The sequence below is a fragment of the Haliotis asinina genome, chromosome 12 (assembly GCF_037392515.1).
Source record: "Haliotis asinina isolate JCU_RB_2024 chromosome 12, JCU_Hal_asi_v2, whole genome shotgun sequence".
Taxonomy (NCBI): Eukaryota; Metazoa; Mollusca; class Gastropoda; order Lepetellida; family Haliotidae; genus Haliotis; species Haliotis asinina.
The window spans coordinates 49,356,253-49,376,367 of NC_090291.1; the positions used below are offsets into that span (position 1 = coordinate 49,356,253).

At 38.5% G+C, this 20,115-nt stretch overlaps 1 protein-coding gene across 2 annotated transcripts in view; it reads right to left on the minus strand.

The window, feature by feature from the left end:
- Window positions 1-2,060: 2,060 nt before the first annotated feature.
- The window catches only part of LOC137257657 (F-actin-uncapping protein LRRC16A-like), an 80,288-nt gene continuing 62,233 nt past the window's right edge, over window positions 2,061-20,115 (minus strand). The window contains exons 27-39 of one of the 2 annotated variants that reach the window (XM_067795016.1): window positions 19,264-19,296; window positions 15,167-15,236; window positions 14,020-14,052; window positions 10,322-10,432; window positions 9,462-9,536; window positions 7,992-8,271; window positions 7,103-7,186; window positions 5,348-6,138; window positions 4,971-5,137; window positions 4,062-4,260; window positions 3,180-3,296; window positions 2,781-2,939; window positions 2,061-2,374 (exon numbers count right to left, since the gene is read on the minus strand). In XM_067795016.1, coding sequence (XP_067651117.1) covers window positions 2,145-2,374; window positions 2,781-2,939; window positions 3,180-3,296; window positions 4,062-4,260; window positions 4,971-5,137; window positions 5,348-6,138; window positions 7,103-7,186; window positions 7,992-8,271; window positions 9,462-9,536; window positions 10,322-10,432; window positions 14,020-14,052; window positions 15,167-15,236; window positions 19,264-19,296 — 2,349 coding nt within the window. In that variant the 3' untranslated portion in view covers window positions 2,061-2,144. The remainder of the gene's footprint in view (window positions 2,375-2,780; window positions 2,940-3,179; window positions 3,297-4,061; window positions 4,261-4,970; window positions 5,138-5,347; window positions 6,139-7,102; window positions 7,187-7,991; window positions 8,272-9,461; window positions 9,537-10,321; window positions 10,433-14,019; window positions 14,053-15,166; window positions 15,237-19,263; window positions 19,297-20,115) is intronic. The other variant, XM_067795017.1, reaches the window with a different exon arrangement.

The following is a 20,115-nucleotide window of genomic DNA, read 5'->3' on the forward strand; positions in this document are numbered from 1 at the left end:
TTTCTGGTATCCCTGTTGTGACGTTGCTGGAATATCAAAATCGGCATAAAACCCAACTAGCTTGTTAGATTAATTTGCTGTGCTTGAGAAAACGAGCTGTCTTGTTCTTTCAAACAAGGAATCAAACATGTCAAAAAAAAACAAACTCTGTCAACAGAAGAGAGAGTGAATGAGTTAAGTTTTACGCCACTTTTAGGAATATTCCAGAAATATATCATGAGGGAACACCAGAAATGGGCTTCACACTTTGTATCTATCTGGGAAAATGAGCCTAGATCTTTGGCGTGACACTTTCACCACTAGGCTGCCTCTCAGCACTGTCAACAGAAGAACCCAACTATGTTTATGTACCTGAATTGATGAAGTACCAAAGATCATCTTTGGTATTGCTTGGAATCCATTCAAACACATACAAATATCAATGGGGTGTGTAACAATGACCTGATCAATCTCTCATCTAATAATCTGATATCTCTAAATCTCACAACTACTTCAACAAAGTGAGCAAGGTCGTTGGAGACAATGTTTCGATCATCTGTAGAATACTGTCATATATACTTGCAGCTACTGCTATAGAGAAAGCATACACAGCGAGTGACGGCATCCATCAAAGGTGTTACTATATGTTTTATGGGTACTTGCAATAATATGTCTAAAAATACAGTACAGAAACACTAACTTGTTAATCATCTAATAAAACATCTAGGGATACACATTAAAATGAATACAAATTAAGTCCTGGATAAAAATATAACAAAATACTTGTTTCTTTTGAAACCATGTCATATAACATAGGAACTAAATTATATTTTGTGAGAAGAAATAAATTCTGGTTTAAACCATTTTAATCAGATGATGCCTAACCCATATCTGGTTAAGTTGTTAATTCTACACATTTATATATTGCCAACTGTGATTTCACTCATAAAGGAAAAGTATTTTCAGTAGAATATATTTCCTAGATATGAGTTTCTACACCTGCCTACTATGACAGAACGGTCATTTAGGTGACATTGCAATACCATCGATGATGACCACACAAACAAACTGACCCAAATCAAATACATGATGAATATTATATCTTACATCCACTTGGACATATATTGTGGAAGGATTATTAGACCCAAGTCCTTATAACCAACCAGGCAGCTAGATTACCTCATGATTGTGGATACAGCCCAGGACCATAGGAACATGAATCATCTTTAGGTTATTGAGAGGGGCAACTGATGACAAATATGACTGTTTACAATAGATTCTATATCTCCAAACTGTCAGAATTTATTCTAGTCCAATAGCTCAAGAGAACCTATCCTTTCTGATAAGTGAACATCCAGTTGTCTTCACTGCCCAGTAGGATTTTAGATGTGTTATAACATCTAAATGTTTTGGATTCACTTGAACTCAACTGAAAAATTGAAAACACAGTAAACATTTTCCTCACTCTGAGGTCCAAGGAAACAAGGTCAAAGAACAAATTTCCAATGGGGAGTAACTCCAAATACATAGCCCTGGACCACATGTCAGACCTGACTCTCACTTCACAGTAAATGACAGTCCAGAGTTAGGCCACATCTCATTTCACCCAAAAGGACTGGTCCAGAGCTAGGCAGCATTGCTTTTCAGCCTGGATGACCAGTCCAGAGCTAGGCTGCATTACAGAAGCATATTTCTGTGTATATTATGTCCTATTGGGCGTGTACTGGACAATAGGCAAGAATGACCTTCCACAAGCTACCCACTCTTTCACCTGGCTGCACCAGGCAAACACTGATTCAACATCAGCACATCCAATAAATATGGAACATTTACAAGTTGTACGGAACACCATATGAAATGTATGAAAATGTAGAAATGTAGAAAGCAGTATGAATATAAACTGTAAATATCTCACAGGACGTCAACTGCGAGTCTCCCTTTCAACCGAGGCAGCATGGCTGGGACTACCAGTCGACACACCAGAATAATGTTGCAAGTCAAACCCGGAATGTTCTAACCTAACCATGTGAGAAGAATACTTGACAGTCACTTTCTCACAACAGACTCTGCCCATTCAGGAGTCCATTCTAGCAAAAAACACACAAATGTGTCCTCAGTAATATAAAAGTGTGGTCATTCTATAAAATATTGTAGTCGCAGGCACTTCAAACCATGATTTCATCAGGGTCAGCTTTGCCATCAGGGCCTTTTTTCTTCTCAACTACTGGAGAGCTATCATCTCCATTTTCCTTATCTGGAGTGGCCTCCCCTGATTTAGAGTCCAACTCTTTACTTTGAGAGTCTGAGCTTATATTTCCTGGTGTGCTGTCACATTCGTCAGGTGTTAAGACGGAACTGTCAGACTTAAGGTCATCCTTGGAATCATCGGAAGCATCTGTTGGTACAGAAAAACACTTTAATACAATTATTCACAGCAGCTACAAATACTTCCACCATAATCTTAAGGCTTAGGCATTCTTCTCTCTATGGTTCTACACAATCTAGAGAAAAACAATAACGAAGCAGAGAGGATTGTGTGTTTTAATACTGACTAAGTGAGTATGATAAACTCTCATTTAACTATATCTTATTAATTTCTTAGCTGGGGATTCAGAAATGGAGTTTTACGTATTGTATCATGAGGGCAACTGAACTGAAGAGAGAAGAGAACAATATATCTATGGCGCTAAGCCACACCTTTTATATGTCAGAATAGGAAAATTAAAGTACATTTTCATAATTCATAAAAATGCAATATCCTTCTTTCAAGAGGGAGTTAAACAGAGCATCCATGTTCTGACCTGAGTCTCTGGGTAGGGAGCCTGTCTTGGCTTTGACAGATGGGGGAGTCTTGGTCCCATCGTGGATTCTCATTGCCTTCTGCTTGACTGTCAAACGTAGAGTGGCAGAGTCGTATACCACACCTTCCTCAGGCTTTTTCTCGGGACTTTCACACGACCCTACAGCAACACAGGAGGATACACAAGTGAGTAAGTGAGCGAGCGAGTGAGCAAGTCTGTCCACCTCTCAGCATGAAGAACATAATGTATTTTCCACTTAATGATTTTACTCATGTTGAACAGTGAACATTGTGTGTGAAGTTATGATTTTGGGAGTACTTATGTACAAGAACAGACGTTTTGTGCATTTATGGTCTACACTGCACATTCAGTATAAATCTTGTAAATACAAAGACTTACCTTCCTCCTCGACTGGAGAGTCTTTAGCCACTCGGAGGCTGTTGCGTGGTTTGGGCGGCAACTGTGGAGGCTTCTTAGGCGGCACTGGTCGAGCTGCAGCCTTGGCAACGCCGTCACCTACACAAGCATCAATACATTACTTCCAACCACGGCATGAGCTGCTCAGTGATAATAGATTTATGAACAAAAGACTAGACTTCAGCTATGTTCTGACAGCCTATAGATATGCTTGGATGGTCTCACATCCTTTGAATGGAATGACCCAATTTACAGATTGGATTAAATACTAAGCTTGGAGAAATTTTGAGGAAAAGTAGTTAATGAGGAACATGATAATTATGTAAACAATCTTCAACCCATGTTAGAGGAAAGCCAGTGCACTCAAGTATAAACATTCTTTCAGCTTAGCGGAACAGAGAATCGCACTGAACAGATAGCTTAGGACTAAAATCCAGCGTGAGTGAGTGAGTCTAGGTTTTTATGCTGCTTTTAGCAATATTCCAGTAATATCCACGTGGGGAATCACACCGCAATCTTCATGATGAACAAACGCCTTAACCACTAGGCTACCCCACTGTCGTACAACCCTGTGTGATACTATGAGGTTTGAGGAAGTGAGGAAAAGAATAAATCCCTATGCAGACAAAACATTCCATATCATACTGCCACATCAGCAACATTATCTCTACTGCAACCAGTATCACACTGAATCCTACCTAGGTTATGTGATGTGATGTTTGGGCAAGATGACAGTAACCTCTATACAATGCCTAATGAATGAAGTTCAAGGACTCCTATGTGGCCTTCTATCAAACATATCAGACTACATACTAATATGAAAGAATTAGATAATCCCCCATATTTGAGAAGCTGCATTCTCACCATCAGCAGGAGAGGTCGGGCTAGAAGCTATGACTGTGGGGCGTTTTGCAGCTAGGCCACGTGGGGCTGGGATGGGGTTCTTGGTGGCCACTGTCGCTGACCGTGAAGGAGGCCTCTTCTCTTCTGTACTGTCGCCACTTTTAGCAGGATCTGACTTCTCACCGATGTTGTTGTTGGTTTCTGGCTTCCCCTTCTCAGCCTGATGGAGAATTACGCAACATACGAATCAAAACCTATGCCATAGTGGAGAAATTTCTTGACCAAGTTCAACACTTGGAAACACAAAGTTTATCAATCAATATTCAAGTCGAAAAATTTTGTTCTCTGTAAGAAAGAACATTACCAGTATTCTAGGACTAAAGCAGTCATGCCCCACAACAAAGCAGAGGTTACACACATGGTCTCACAAGTGGGTGGAAACAAGCGCTTTATAAATAGCCATTATTATTGAAAGTGCTCATAAAAAAAAAATTATTTTTTAACACAACCATCAAATCCGATGAATGTTTTTCTTGTTTTCTAAGAGAACAATTTTTTACTTTTAGGAACAATAATTCAAAATCAAAGTGAACATCCATGCATCAGCTGCACATTTATGTGATAGTATAAAGACAAGAGCGACTTTACATTGAAAGAACAAGGAATGAGGATTGAAACACTTGTTCTTGCATCACAAGACACACAAAAAGAAAATCTGGCACGTCTTCTGGAACGGTAAGTCTACAAACAAGATCACTTCCTACTCAGCTTCCAACAGGGTAAATGTTCCCAAGCAATGATTTCAGGCACAAGAAACAGGGCCAATGTCAGTCCAATATTAGAAATTCTGAATACTGAAAGCCAGTCAATCCTGCCTCTACTACTACCTCCCGTCCTACAATGGCCTGCGGAGACAACTCCAAGACTTACCGGCACGGCGGGCGCAGGTCCCACAGGAGGGAATCTCTGCGACAACCTCTTCTCCTGCTTCTGCTTCATCTCGGCCAACAAGTTCCCGCCAAGGCCGATCTTAGGGATTCCTGCTGGGAGCTTGTGTGTAGCTTCAGGTTCCTCCTCTTCGTCCTTTGTGTCCTCTGCTGGAAACAGAATCACACAGATCCTACAGATACCAGCAAACCTAAAGACATACCATAAATACAGCTCAGAGTCCACAGGCCTGAACTTTACCTTGGAAGAATCGTCCATTAGATTTAAGTGTTACGGTCTTGCTTATTATAAGCTGTGCTTACTACACTGGAAATATTTACAGTACACATCATCTACTCCCCAATCTTTCAAACAAATACCTTCTGCCAGTGGAGCGCCATCTGTCTTCACTTCTTCAGTCTTTGTCTCTTTAGTCCCTTCCTTCTCTCCATTGGCCCCCTCCATCTCTTTTGGCTTCAATATTGGCTCAGTCACTGTCTCAGTCTTTACACTTGGGATGGGTTCTTCTGGAGGCTGTGGTTTCTCATCCTTGGATTCTTTTGGTTCCACCTTTGTCTCTTTGGGTTTAGCAGCTTCGGTGGTCTCCTGTGGCTTTACGGTCTCAAGCTTTGCCTCTGTTGGTTTGAGGGTCTCAACATTAGAGTCTGAATGTTCAACTTTTGTTTCTTCCACTTTCACTTCATTAGGTTTCAAAGCTTCAAGTTTTGGGTCCTTAGGCTTCAAGGCTTCAACAGTGTTTTCTTTTGGTTTCAAAGCTTCAACTTTCTGCACTTTAGGTTTCAAGGCTTCAACCTTAGTTTCTTTCACATCATCAGGTTTCACAGCTTCAACTTTTGGGTCCTTAGGTTTCAAGATGTCGACCTTGGGTTCTTTAGGCTTCAAAGTTTCAACCTTCTGTCCTTTTGGCATCAAAGCTTCAGGCTTAGTTTCTTTAGGTTTTGTGACCTCTGGTTTGACCTCAGGAGGTTTGGCAGGTTCATGTTTGTCTCTGCTGTGACTGAGTACATCCACCTTTTTAGGTTCCTCTGGCTTCACGTCTGCCTTTAAGTCCGTCTTAGACTCAGATTTCTTGTCCTTCCCATTCACATCTGCTGACTTGCCACCACTAGTTTTCCGATGGAAGAAGTTGGAGAAACCAGATGCAATAGATCTGTGGAACACAAAGCCACAGTTACAAGAAAGAATGCCAATTCTCTTTAAGATCAAAACTTGATCATCCTAATAATAGTCTTGGTCATTTAATCTGTTGTCTGTATCAAGATCAGCAAGGAATCATGACTTTCTACTAATTTGTTACTGGTGCCTCATGATAATTAAATCTAAATCCTAAATCCTAAATTCACTTGCCATGTGCCTCTTCATATGTAGGGGTAAAATGGCATGCTCATCACAATATGGTATGCACTGCAGTACAAGACCTTTGGTTCAGTCCATTTTGGTTCGGTATATGAGATATGATCATAATTCTGACAAGAGTCAAACCTTACATTGTCTGATAACACAGAGAAAAAAATAACTTCAATCTTTCTTATTCTTAATGAGCAAAAGTGTTATTTTTTTAGCAGATTGAAGCACGATACAAAACCCAAAAGTATTGCATGTTTGGATTGCATTACAGTATACTGAACCAAAGGCATAATCACGTGGTTTTACTTATACTGCAGTATACCGTTTCACCCCTATTTGACATATATGAAACGCCCAGTCAATTCAGCTATCACTGCTATTACCCAATCATCCCAAATTCAAATGAGCTAACAAAGGACCAGTGGACATGCTGAAGTGTTGAGCGAGTGAGTGAGTCTGGTTAATGCTGCCTTCAGGAGTATTTCTAGCTTGTTAGCTAGATGTAGGAGCCTGCTGTACTTCTCAAGATGTCTGCTGATATGACACCAAGGAACATAGGCCAGGCTGACGAACTTAGAAATGTGGGATTGAAACAGAACAAACTGGGACTAGAACCCCTTATCATAGGTTCCTGTCACACAACTCTGCACATCAGCGCCATAAAGGACTGATGCCTACACAATCGCCTAACTGAGGGAGGGTATTACCACAAGTATGTCAAAACACCTCAACTTGGACGAAAATGATTCAGCATGATATCAACATACGATTTTTCCTTCTTGTCCTTTTCCTTCGAAGAACTTTTATCTTTGTCCTTCGAGAACCATGTCCGTTTCTTGCTTTCAGGTTTCCTAGAAATTGGAATGGACAAGAGAAATCAACACACAGAGTTATTTCAACAAGCATAAATACAAGAACATCTTGATATGATCAGGGATTTATGGCATGTGAATTCCTGTGTCCTATATGCATAAAAATTGACAATGGATGCAACAAAATTTATTATCAAGTCCAGTGGGATAAAGAAAAAAATTCAAATACTTTTAGCAGAAATTTTGATGAAGTAACACTAGCTGGGTTATGGTATGTTTTGCAATTTAATTATTGTAACAACGTAATGATCATGATACACAACACAATAACAGTAAGGGAATTACAGCATTACAACATAGTATTAATAATAATATGTCTGGGATCTTCAAATGCACGCTACATGTAAAATACCTGTATGACTACATACTTGAAGCAAGGACCACAATTCATGTGATATGGAGTGAATCAAGAAATGTGTGGAAAGGCAGGGAATGTGTGGAAAGGTCATGGCCAAGTTTAGTTAAACTACTGACAAACCTAGGATCACACACGAGGGTAATATAGCATTTGAACATATGATTGGCACATCCCCTCTCACCTGAGGTAAGTAACTCTGCACACTGCATTCAATGCCTAAAAGCACTGTGTCCTTTTCATGAGATATTGTGTTGAAAAGTGGAAGAAACAAGGTGATATCTTACCAAAGATGCTGGCACATTTAAGAGAGTTTCTCTGGGTCATGGTGCTTAAACCAATATCTCGAATCCATAGTGAAGCTAAAACTTCAAAAATGATTCTTCTGGTCAAAAACAAATATTAGCATTGCAATTCCACTTCACTTACGATTGCTCTTCTTTGGGACTTGATGTGGATTCCTTCCTTGACTTTGGAGCATCACCGCTACTGGAAACCAAACTGTCCTTGGATGCTGGAAGACTCTTGTAGAAGGCATTGACACCATCAGTTTCAGTCTCCTCCAAAACACTTGGCGCCACTGGTCTTGTTGGGGGCTTGTTCTTCATGCGCTTGGGCCGCGTCTTGCTCAGATGCTGCAGTGTGGGAGGAGGATGAGGACTGTCGGGAGAATCCAGGGTGTCGAAAGATATTGCCACTGGTGCTGGTCCTGGAATGATATTCAATGATTGTGGAATACGGCAAAAGAAAGAGCACTGAGCTTCAGATGATGCATGAAATTCAGTTTTGGATGGTGAATACATGGATTGAACAGCCAATCTGAACAGGCAGTGGTCTTTTTCCATGAAGTAGTCTGAGAACTAACACTGCTGTAATCCACTTACATAAGTCCTAGGGCTAACAATGCTTTGTGAAACTGGGCACCAGCTGAGGAAATGTAGAACCCATCTAGCTCAAAGAAGAGGATTTTCAGTTACAGATATGCCCACTAGCATATTAATATTGAAGAGTGAGTGAGTTTAGTTTTGCGTCGCACTCTGCAATATTCCAGGTATACGGTGGTGGTCTGTAAATAATCAAGTCTGGACCAGACAATCCAGTGATCACCAGCATAAGCATCAATCTGTGCAACTAGTAACCGATGACATGTGTCAACCAAGTCAGTGAGAATGACCATCTGATCCTGTCAGTTGCCTCTTACGATATGCATGGATTACTGAAGGCCAATATTCTAACCCGTGCCTAATTCAATGAAGAGTCATATAAGAGCACAAATCCTGAACATGATGATAAAACTATATAAATTATTTAAAAATAGATGTTTTCCCAAAGTCGAGTTATGACATCAAGCACTACTGGGAACTGAGACACACATGAGCACTTGACAGGCTTAATGAAGACACAATGATCCATCACAAAGCTTCCAAATCAATCCAAGAACTGATCACTCCCTACAGCACGTATTCATGACTTATTGTATGATATTATGATATAATTGTTTCTACAATATCAGTCTGAAAACACTAATATTTGGGAGACATTTTTGGTATTTTGAGGTCAAATGATCTACAATTTTCCAAACAAGTTAAAATGACAATAGGTGGACAGGAAAGGCTCATAATAAATAAAACTTTCTACAATATTACAGTTTTATATATGATCATAGTTATAGTAAGATCCCTCACATCAAGTTTTTCACTTTCAGATGATTACGGGTAAAGCAGCTACATATGAATTTACAAACTATATGCACGTTTGTGTGAGTCAGCACTGTCTAACCAGCATAAGTCTTCAACTGACAAGCACGTACATACTACATAAGTGCAATAATACTGAACCATATGTCACCTGAGCTCATCACCTACTACTGTGCCACACCCACCAAGTAAACATCCCTACCTTTACTTTTGACTTCCTCCTCCAGACGGCCCAGCTTACCATCCTGTACGCTGGAGTTCAGGTCCGGCAGGTCATCTGAGGAAGGCACGGCAATGTTTACAATCAAACCACGTAATCTCTTCACTCTGCACCAACTGCAGTACTTCATTTATCTCTATACATGTAGGAAGTTCTTAGGTAAACATCACAGGGAAATAATAACTAGAGTCCAAATACTAGGTCAAAATGCATGGCCATGCATGGCCAAGTTTAGATTGGTCATTCACTGAAGCATGTTTGACTTGATACTTGATGAGGTACTTGGTTTGTCCCTCCTTGACAAATGTGCCAACAGATGATCAAAGAATACATTTGAAACAGCTAACAGGTGCTCTATGGATATGGAATGACAATGTAAATTGTTTTCAGGGAAACATCATAAGGAAAGTATTAAGCAGTGAATGGAATTAGTGGGAAGACATTAGGATGAGCACTGCACACAGGTGATGGAAGGTCTGACCATACCAAGCTGCAATCTGTGTGCACAAGCCAGCAAACAACTACATTAGCAAGTGTTCCTACAGATGGTACAAAATAACATGTTATGAGCTACAAACATACAATAACAGAACAATAATCTCAGATGACTTCCATCTACAGAACTTACAATAAAATTAATAAACTGAAATATTTTATCTGAAAGAAATCACTAGTAACATGTAATCTGATAAATGTTTAGATTTACGTGACAAAAATGAATTAAAATCACTTCATATCAAATTCAACAAAAAGCAAAATAATGTCGTCCAATCAAAATGAAAATCCATTTGAAAATAAACAATAAAACCATCTGTAAGATGTAATATGATAAAGGATTATACCTTCGGTGTCTGCACTAGCAGCAGCAGTGACATCATCAGCTGCAGATGAGGGTTTGGGGTCACCGATGTCTATATCTTGCATTTGCAAAGCTTTGAGAACACGTTCACGGTCTACAGGACAAGACACGACACAAGCAAGGTGAGACATTGCATACACAGAGATGATGGGCGAGGGAGGAGAACTGACCTTGTGAAAGGGGTAAATCACAACTTGTTCAGATTTCCCTTATTCAATATATTAAGACAACTGATTTAGTTTCATGTTTATTCAGAAATCAAGAACAACTATCTATACCACTGAGTTAAATGACATGCAAACAGACAAACCACTGAATCTAATTCTATGTGCTCTCCCAGCAAGCGTCACATCTATTCTAACCTGGGACCCAGATCACATCATTCACCATTCACAAAGCTCTCTTTGGCCTAACATTGACATAATTGCGAAAAGAAGACCTTATACAAACATATTATCCATATCAACTCAGTGCTAAGTCATTGTTACATTCTGAGCAAAATGCATGAGGATCAGATCCATTTTAAGTGTACTGGTCTTCTGAATCACTTCCAGGTACCAATGTGGAAAAAGCACAGGTATGTATCATAATAACGCCATTTGTCTTCAATTTTAATTAAACTATTCATCTTTGGGAAATCTTATGTTTCATTTTTTACTTAAAACGGGTGCATGAATTTCAAAAAGGGGAATTCCCTAAACAACTGATGTCACTCTGAAAATCCTAGATTATGCAAAGTGCTCATTATCTTATCTACAGCTGTGTTGCAAGCTCAATGACTTAACTAACTGGTTGAAGAATACCTCCTTTCGCAGTTGTAGGTTGCTAAGATTGGTCAAAGCATGGACGGCTTTGTGGGGCATTGCCTCAAAGAATTAGTACCCAAACATTTGAATTAAGTGCTTTTAAGTGAGTATTTTGGACTTTTGCATTGTGCTCACTTCCCACAGGTCTGGTTCTCTTCCCTCCAATGTGAACACAAAGCAATGGCAGTCTACTTGGAGAAACATTACGTGTCACCACTTCTATAGTCTACTAGAGTGATCAGGGTAAGTTAGCTCATGATAAACTACTGATTCAGTGTCATCACATGTATAGTCAATTCAAAAAAGAGAGGAAAATTAAATCTAAAAAGTCTATTTTTGTTTTTCCAGTAGTGCAATACATCAGTTACACTGCAAGTCGAGGGACCAACTCACACTGGGCACATGTGGCAACATATTCACAAACAGATTTCATTCACCAAAATGCAAGTAAATGTCATTATTATTTGTTAAACAACTAAAAGCAAGATGTGTCAAACAGATTTGAGAACTAGGGCAAGTCTGTTAAAAGGTGCAATATAAACTGATCGTCCTCCCTTTATTGACAAATGAAACTAACAAACGACGTACACCAGACAGCGATGATGAATATAAGATGGTCGCACACAAAAACCATCAGTTCCCAAGGTGTTTGTATCCATGTTGTTCTAACCAATATAATACTTTGATAACATAATTTTCACAGTACATTAAAAAGTGTTGTTGGACTCTCAGAACACTTTAAACACTAAAGAATGTTGTCAGACTTGAGTTTGAGAGTGTGAACATTCCAACAACTCGCCACCAACACCAATTTCAGAGGTGTCACACTGTTGTAGAGACACAGGGTCTGTCTCCATTTTCGCCAACTTCTCCAATGTTTCAGCGTTGTCAAATTTGAGTTTGACATGTGCAGTGCAGTCAAACTTGTGTTGTTCAGAAACAACTAATCAAAAGTCAATGAAATTGTCATGTGGCTGCACCTATAGGGCCATGGCGCTCAAATGACATGAAAGTTTGATGCATGTTTGACAACTTTTAAAATGTTAACAAGCTGTTTTGTCAAATTTAGTTTTTACCATGAAAAGACTGCTTAACAGACTATGCGGCCAATGTTTGTTTGAAAGCAGGTCAAGACTGAGATTTTTTAAGGGTTGATCAATAATGAAGTGTCATCATTGTGTTTTTAGGGGGTCAATTATTCAGGATAAGTGTTTTCCATTTTCTATGGGCTAACTTCCCATGGACTATTGATTTGAATTTCTTAGAGGTCAATCATCATGGAATAATGTCATCCATGATTGAAGGATTGATCACCAAGGACCAATGGTTATATGTTCTGTAGGGGTCAACCAAACATGGCATAAATGCAACGTATATCCCTAGGAGGAAACAACATATAATTACATACTTCTCAGGTGGTATGTCACTCATTAGCATATCAGCTAAGTTACTTGATAAGATAAGCATGCAGTTTGACACGACAGGTTATAAATCCTCTATATATCACTCCAAGAGGCAGGATGAAGGAAATTATTCTATATATCATCTCAGTTGTATGCTGAGAATGTGCTAACTGACACAGGAAGATACTGTTCAATCTAGGCCTGGCACACTCATGCAAATACACCCAATTTGCTTGAAAAGGTTATACAAGACTCCTAAGGATCACTGTACAAAACCCATGTCTGCCACTCATCCCATGGCCAGCATGGGACATTCACAGCGTAAGTAAACTTAGTCTCAGTATTATTCATTACACTTCTCTTAACAGGTCTAACAAACAAGCCCTAGTAGGAGGCCGCGGCAGGCATCTTTTGAGCGACCTGTTACGGTCCAATCAAATGCAAGACGTGCGAATGCATTTAACCAATCAGACAACAGCTACTGTTTAGGGTTTGGCGGGACTTGCAGAAGTCCTCAGTCACTGACACTGATCCCTCAACAACTGCAAATCTGCATAAGGAGGTGGAGAAGTGTAACGAATAGTACTGAGACTTAATTTAGCATCTGATGCTCTGACAAATCCAGTAGATCCGTCGGCGGCCCGGTGGAAGTCCCGAGCCTGCCAGCCTCAGTGTTCACATGTATATTTCACAATGTCTTTGACTGAGGTTGTCATATGTCACACGTTATGTGACATATGTCATATGTGCTGTTCATAAATTTACGTTTGTTAATAATTTCAAAGCCAACTATAAGAAAAGTTAAATCAGAAAGGGGTGTTTAATTTTTCTACAGGGTCCTGTGAATTTCAATGGGTCAAACCAGTCTGAAACTTTCAGTACCCAATGTCCTGTACTTTGAAACACCATTCATGAACAATGAAGGTGAAGGTGACAACCCCCAGATATACCATTACAATGATGTCATTAAGTTGTTCTTGTAGTGAACGGGAGCAGAGAATTCTGGCCATCCTGACAATGCATTTTGACATGAAAAACTGGAAAACTACAGGTTGTCATGATACATCATACAGTAAAAGTAAATGAAATGCTGTCAAAGCCAGGGAAATTATTTGAATCGTGTAATTATGAAAGTAGAATTTGCTTGATTTCACCATTATGCAAATGCCACTAGTCGTTAGCCAATTTCATATCAAATCAAACTAATTAGATTTTAAAATCTGGTTTGGACATTACTGGTCCAAAGCTCTACAGGTAACATTCATAGCAATCATGACTTTTTCAGTTGAGGGTATAATCATGGAAAGTCTTCTCTAAAATGTGGAGGATATGTTGATGAAGGGAGGTAAGCACTATGGTGACCATGGGAGGTAATTCATATACTGGGAATAAGCATGCCTCTTTCTACAAGCATGCTATCTGGTTGGTATGCACACTGTGAGTTAGTTGGAACAACATGGTAGCAAACCCACCTTTCATATTGGAGGATGAACGAAAAGAAGACGCTGTATGAAATGAAGACAGGGTGAGTGATTGAGTGAGAAAGAAAATGAATGGAAGAAAATAACAGGAACCCCTCAATGTTTTTTTCTAATCTTATCCACAGTCTGATCTCATGTATTGTCTTCCCATACACAATAATGACTATCTTAAAACCTGAATATTTCAGATGTAAAATTGATAGCTGTAAACTAAAAGTTGTCTATGTTAATGGATAACTGTAATATTCAGTTACACAATCCAAAATTTGATCTTAATGAAAATTGTATACATATATTTATGTGAAGGTTTGGTTAAGAAAAGAATCCAATTTGAGATACATGAGTGTTAATTTACATGAAATTAAGAGAAGATAGACAAGTAGAGCAGAAAGAAGCTTGTAAGCACTCTAGGGGCCAATGTATCTGGTAGTAACTAAAACCTATAATCTGCTTGTCAATGCCTACCAGTCCTGTACTAGAACACGGCTGTTTGTTGTACCTGAGCAACATTTCTGTTGCCTTAGGTAACCAAGTCTGGACCGAACAATCCAGTGACTGATATTGATCCCCACCACCAGGGTATGATGACATGTGTCAACAAGCCACCAGTCTGACCACTAGGGCCACAACAATTCGCCCAAACCTCAATTTGATTCAGTTTTCCATATTGGACCCTTGATTTTATTAATATTGATTCAAATCTTCATACAAGCAACACATCAGATATCATTTAACTTTCAGAATCAGCTTTTTAGCCTGAAATCCACTGTCAACTTGGCGATGACAACTAACAACAATTCTCAGTGGAAAATTAGCTTGGCATCAACCAATCATGTGTCACCTTATTTCAGAACCCGAAACTGCTCGAATTTGAGAAAAATTAACATGATGGCTGTGCAGAAATAATTGAAAAAGATATTCAAATACTGAATCAAAACACAGACAGGGGTTATTAAAAATCAAAACTAAGGTGTCAAGATTCAATTTTCAATGAATTGAACCAAATAGCTGCAGTCATACTGACAGCCGGATCCATTAAGTCCAGCACTGTTTCCTTGGGACACATTCAAACCCAAGACTCCAGTGCTGTTTCGGTGAAGGTGTTGTATACTCAGCATAAAGTAGAAAACCCTGTTACCTATGACAGACTGAGGCCGAAGTTTCCTGCCGTATAAACTCTTTCTCTTGCTTGTTAATTTTGGAGATCCCTGAAAATAGATACAGTGTTCATTATAACACACGTTCATGCTCACATGAGATGCTTCATGCATCATTAAAACATAAACTTTGCTAGATTCATTTTTTTTAAAACATGACCCTTGATTGATGAATGAAACATAAAGGCATGGGATGCTGAAAATAACTGAAACATAAAAGCATAAAATATACAAATAACTCATTTCTTATGATTCCTAGACAAATCAATAGTTTGTAAGTATGTATTATATGTCAGGATGAGGGTAAACAGTTAGCCAATACTCTGACAGACATTTTGAGGGCCTCTTACATCAGTTGACTAATTGGTATGTTATCCAAGTGTGTTACGATTTAAACCTGATATGCTTATGATAGAAAACTGAATATTTAATGTGATGTAGATTAATGTGCCAGTGTGTCACATATGAAAACAACCATTGTCTATGTTTTTTTAATGACTAAAGATCAAAGATCATAAATGGGGGCATAATGGCATGTGGACGCAAAGGTATCCTAGCAACATAAAGGTCACATGCAACCAAAAAATCAAACATAATTAAAACACAATTATCACTTATTCATGACATATAATATTCATTGCTGCTTGTGAAAAAAACAAATAAACAAAATTATAAGCGTACAATTGCGATTCAAAAGTGCAATTTTTTTTACTTGGGCTTACTTCCCTCTAAACAAAGCCCTTGGGAGACCGAACCCAGTCATAGCAGATGGGTGTGCACTTAAGTGTAACGACGGCATCCGATTGGCCAACACACTGAGGGCTCATTGTGTGTACAGAAAGATGATCTGTTTGATGGGCATTATAGGAGTATGGAGAGTCACAAGAAAGTAAGATTTTTTATGGATAACAACGTCTTTTATTGTACTTGATGCATCGTTTCAACAGTTGGTTTTTTTCGTAATGAGTAGATTATTTACTTGTTTGTGTTCACAACCAAGATTAGACTACTGCTCACGACCTCATACTCTGGGTATGCATACTGCTTCAAGCTCCGCGAACCTATTCTCGGCGCATGCATTACAGGCTCAGCGCAGCACAGCTGTTGAAACTTGAAACCCAGAACTCGGGGGAAATTTAGTGAATCGTTTGAATTCCAATTTCACTGGCATTTTTTCATAGGTTTTTTTTCAACTTTATAGGTTGAAATGGCATTTTTATGATTTGTTTCGGTAAGTGTATACTGAAACGTATCAGAAACTGCGAAGATGAGTTTTACGCTGCATGTGACCTTTAAGGAAGCAAGTTCAAAGTTTCCTTTACATCTAATTGCCTAATTTACCCCAAAGTTGCTACAAACCCCAATTAAGAATAAAGAGTATAATAAACGATGTATGTAACAAAGATAAGCATAAATCTTGCAGAAAGCTGGACCGACAACCAACAATGCAGGTCCTTAGTAACTACAGTGGTTGATGATAATCGAGTTAAAATAAAAAAAAGGACTCTGACATACAGTTGGTATGTTCTCTATAACATTATATTTAGAGCATATATATGAAAAGAAAAAAATGCTATGTAGATATTGTCCACAGGCAGCAAGAGTGAAGCTATTTGATGGTGGTTTGTAAACAAACAGGAACTGCTTTGTATGGACAGACTATTTCTTTACTGCAATGGATGTGATATTTCAATATAGATGCTAACATCATTATTAAAGGAAAGAATTATGATAATAGTTTTAGCATCTCTACCAAAATGTTGCATCCATTCCAATAAAGAATTTTTTCTTCCATAAAAGAATCATTCCTGTGCATCATAGCAGCTTCAAAATGTCACTCAAGGAAGGTCGCAATAATCGAATATGAACCATACAATCCAGTGATGGACATAATGAGCATCAATCCATGCTGCTTGAGTCATGAGGATTTATATAACAATTAATACAATGATATGCATGAGCAAAGTCAGTAGGCCTGACCACATGTTCTCCTTGTCCACCTCTTACTACTGAAGAGGGGGTGTGTCACAATCGCACGTGATTGGCCTGGACATACATGGCTGCCACAAAAAATCCATTGATCACAACAGGCAGCAACAGAGAAGCTTTAGTGCTCACAAAACACACAAGACCATTCAATAACTACCTTATCTGATCAGCTTCAGCCCAAGAACACCCTCAGCTGACATTCTCTAACTTTACTTACGCCAACACAATTCAACAGCAACAAAAATATCTTGAAAAGATTTGAAATCCTACTGTATATCAAGTTTCAGCCATAACCATCTACACATCACAAACCTGCACAAGATGACAATATCACACTGGGTGACTAAGTTGGTCCAACATGAAAATGTCCAATAAAGCCACAGAGTACTCGCATCAAACAAACATCAGTTTGACGCAATCATTGTTGTCTTGAGTAACAAAGGTAACAATATCACACACTTTACACCTGATAACACCTGATAACACAGTGGTGATACGTACCTCATACTAAATACATCTTGCACAATCAGAATATAAATCAATGTGAAGATACATATATCAATGTAACAACAAGAAGTCTAGTCTACATGTCTAGTATACATGTCTAGTATACATGTCTAGTATAGCTTTGCAGTACAAGTAATAGAAGGAGTACCAGAAACTCCATGCACATGTACCTGAATAGTGTAAGAGCAGGAAAGATACAAACCACATCGTATGACTGACGCAACAAGTGGGACAAGAATATTCACGAGGAAGTTAACTCCCTGCTTTCTACCTGAGCACTTTATAAGCACTGTCAAGTTGAAAAAGGTGTCAAAAAGTTTATTTGAGTTATAAACTGATAAACTTTCTCCTCTACTTCCTGGTTCAGATAAACCTTCACCTATAGTTTGTCACTGACTAGGTGTTCCAGTCGTATACTGTGCAGTGATACAGTGTGTTTGTCTGTCTCTCTGTTCAAATGGAAACAATGTGTTGTAAAAATACAGGGTTTTGCTTACTGTAGAGAAGCTTGTTAGTATGAGGCTGCTGAGATTATCAAATTTGACACTATCCACCTGTATACACACATCACTAGACCATAAAGTATGCATTGTCACGTCAGATTTAACATTATAAGTAGATGAGAAGGAAGTATGAATTACTGCACTTCTAAGGGCATATTCATGAGGCCTTCATGCTTATTAAATGTTTATAAATCTGATACTAGCTGACACAAATGTAGGTGTGGTTCCGCGAGGATGTCTTTGGTAGTCTGACATAATGCAACAATGAATCACACGTGGTGAACGCAGGCCTGTTGTTTGACATTAAAAAAAATATTTGTCAGCTATTTTGGTCAGACGAAGGATAAAATTAATGACCAACAATGGCCTCCTTGGGACCTATTCCAACCTGGAATTCCATGGGTTAAGTGAGTGAAAATACAAGATTGTATATCACTTTTTGCAATGCTGCATCACCATGGGAACAAACCAGGAAATGGCTCAACATGTTGAACACAAGGGAATCGAACATGATAAGGGAATACTAAATACTACACTGCTTTACCATATATAGGAAGTTCAATATGTCTATGTCACAACCTCAATGCTAAAGCGTCATACTCTAGGAGGGTGACAGATTCAAATACTATGCTCTACAACTTTAGCTGTTGATACAAAGCCTCAGTGTCATAAAATTTAGATCAGACTAACAAAAGACAAAAAAAAAACCTCTTTTAATTCCTTTTCTCTACAGACTAAACAACAGATTTTACTGGGATGGAGAAAGGAATCAACAAATAATCTGACCCTTTCCTATCTGGCTTACAAACTTAAAGTACACTGCGCTGAAAACATGCTTCTGAACAAGCACACATTATTAATAATTTTAAACTTAACATCATGCAAAAACAATGGAAGGATGTCTGTTTATCTTTGCGGGTTGTAGTGGATGAGAAAACAAAAACAAACAGATGAATTGCATTTTTTCCCACCTTAGCATTTTTCTATCAAAATATTTTACGTAAAGCAAGTTCAAATGTCTAGCCTAAAGATGGAGTTGTCCTGCGAATGTTCATGTCCTGGCATACACAGCTACTTACGTGGAGGTAGTTTGTCCCTGTATACAAACACGGCTGAAACAACATGCCAGGGAATACATCAGCAACATGGAGAATGATCAGACAGGTGAAGAAGCCACAGTGACGCATTAAACATTTGCAGAATTAAAAAGCATTTAATAGTGTATATACTCAAGAATGATCTCTTATTCATTTCAACTGTCAACTACCTTATTCTGAATGCCTACTATGATACAGTCATGCTTCAAGTGATAAAATGTGCACCAGTCGTCGGGAATTTCAGAATAATTTCCACAAGGGCACAAGAACTTGAAAAATAAATTACTTCCTTTCATGATTTCTTTTTTTAATTTGCAAAGTGTGCCTCAGTACTGTGATATTATATCAGGCACTTAAGCAAAGTTGAATGCAGGAACAATACAAAAAGCTATATATTTTTTAGTGATTAACCATCAAAACTTGGAAAGAGTTATGCCCCTGTCTGAATGAGGGTTATGTGCTACCATGCACAAGATTTCAATTCTAAAACAAATGAGAGATCATTCTCATGAAAACGTGTAAGAAATATATGTATATGAAATTAGATTATTAAAACACATTTTATGAATTCATTTATGCATATATGTCTTAGATTATAATTTGGTCAATATAACATTTGCATCTCAAAGAGAAGAATAAATTCACAGTTTCCATGCTCAAGACTAGAAGCTATAAATACATGCTGTTCATGCCATTTAAACATGTTCTTCAATCTAGACTTCTGAATTTCACATGCACCATATAATTCTTCTAACCTGCACTCCAACAAAAGCAAAGAAGTTTCATTTCATCTCTCAAACCAAAATTATTGCCTTAGCAAGCTAAAACATCTCA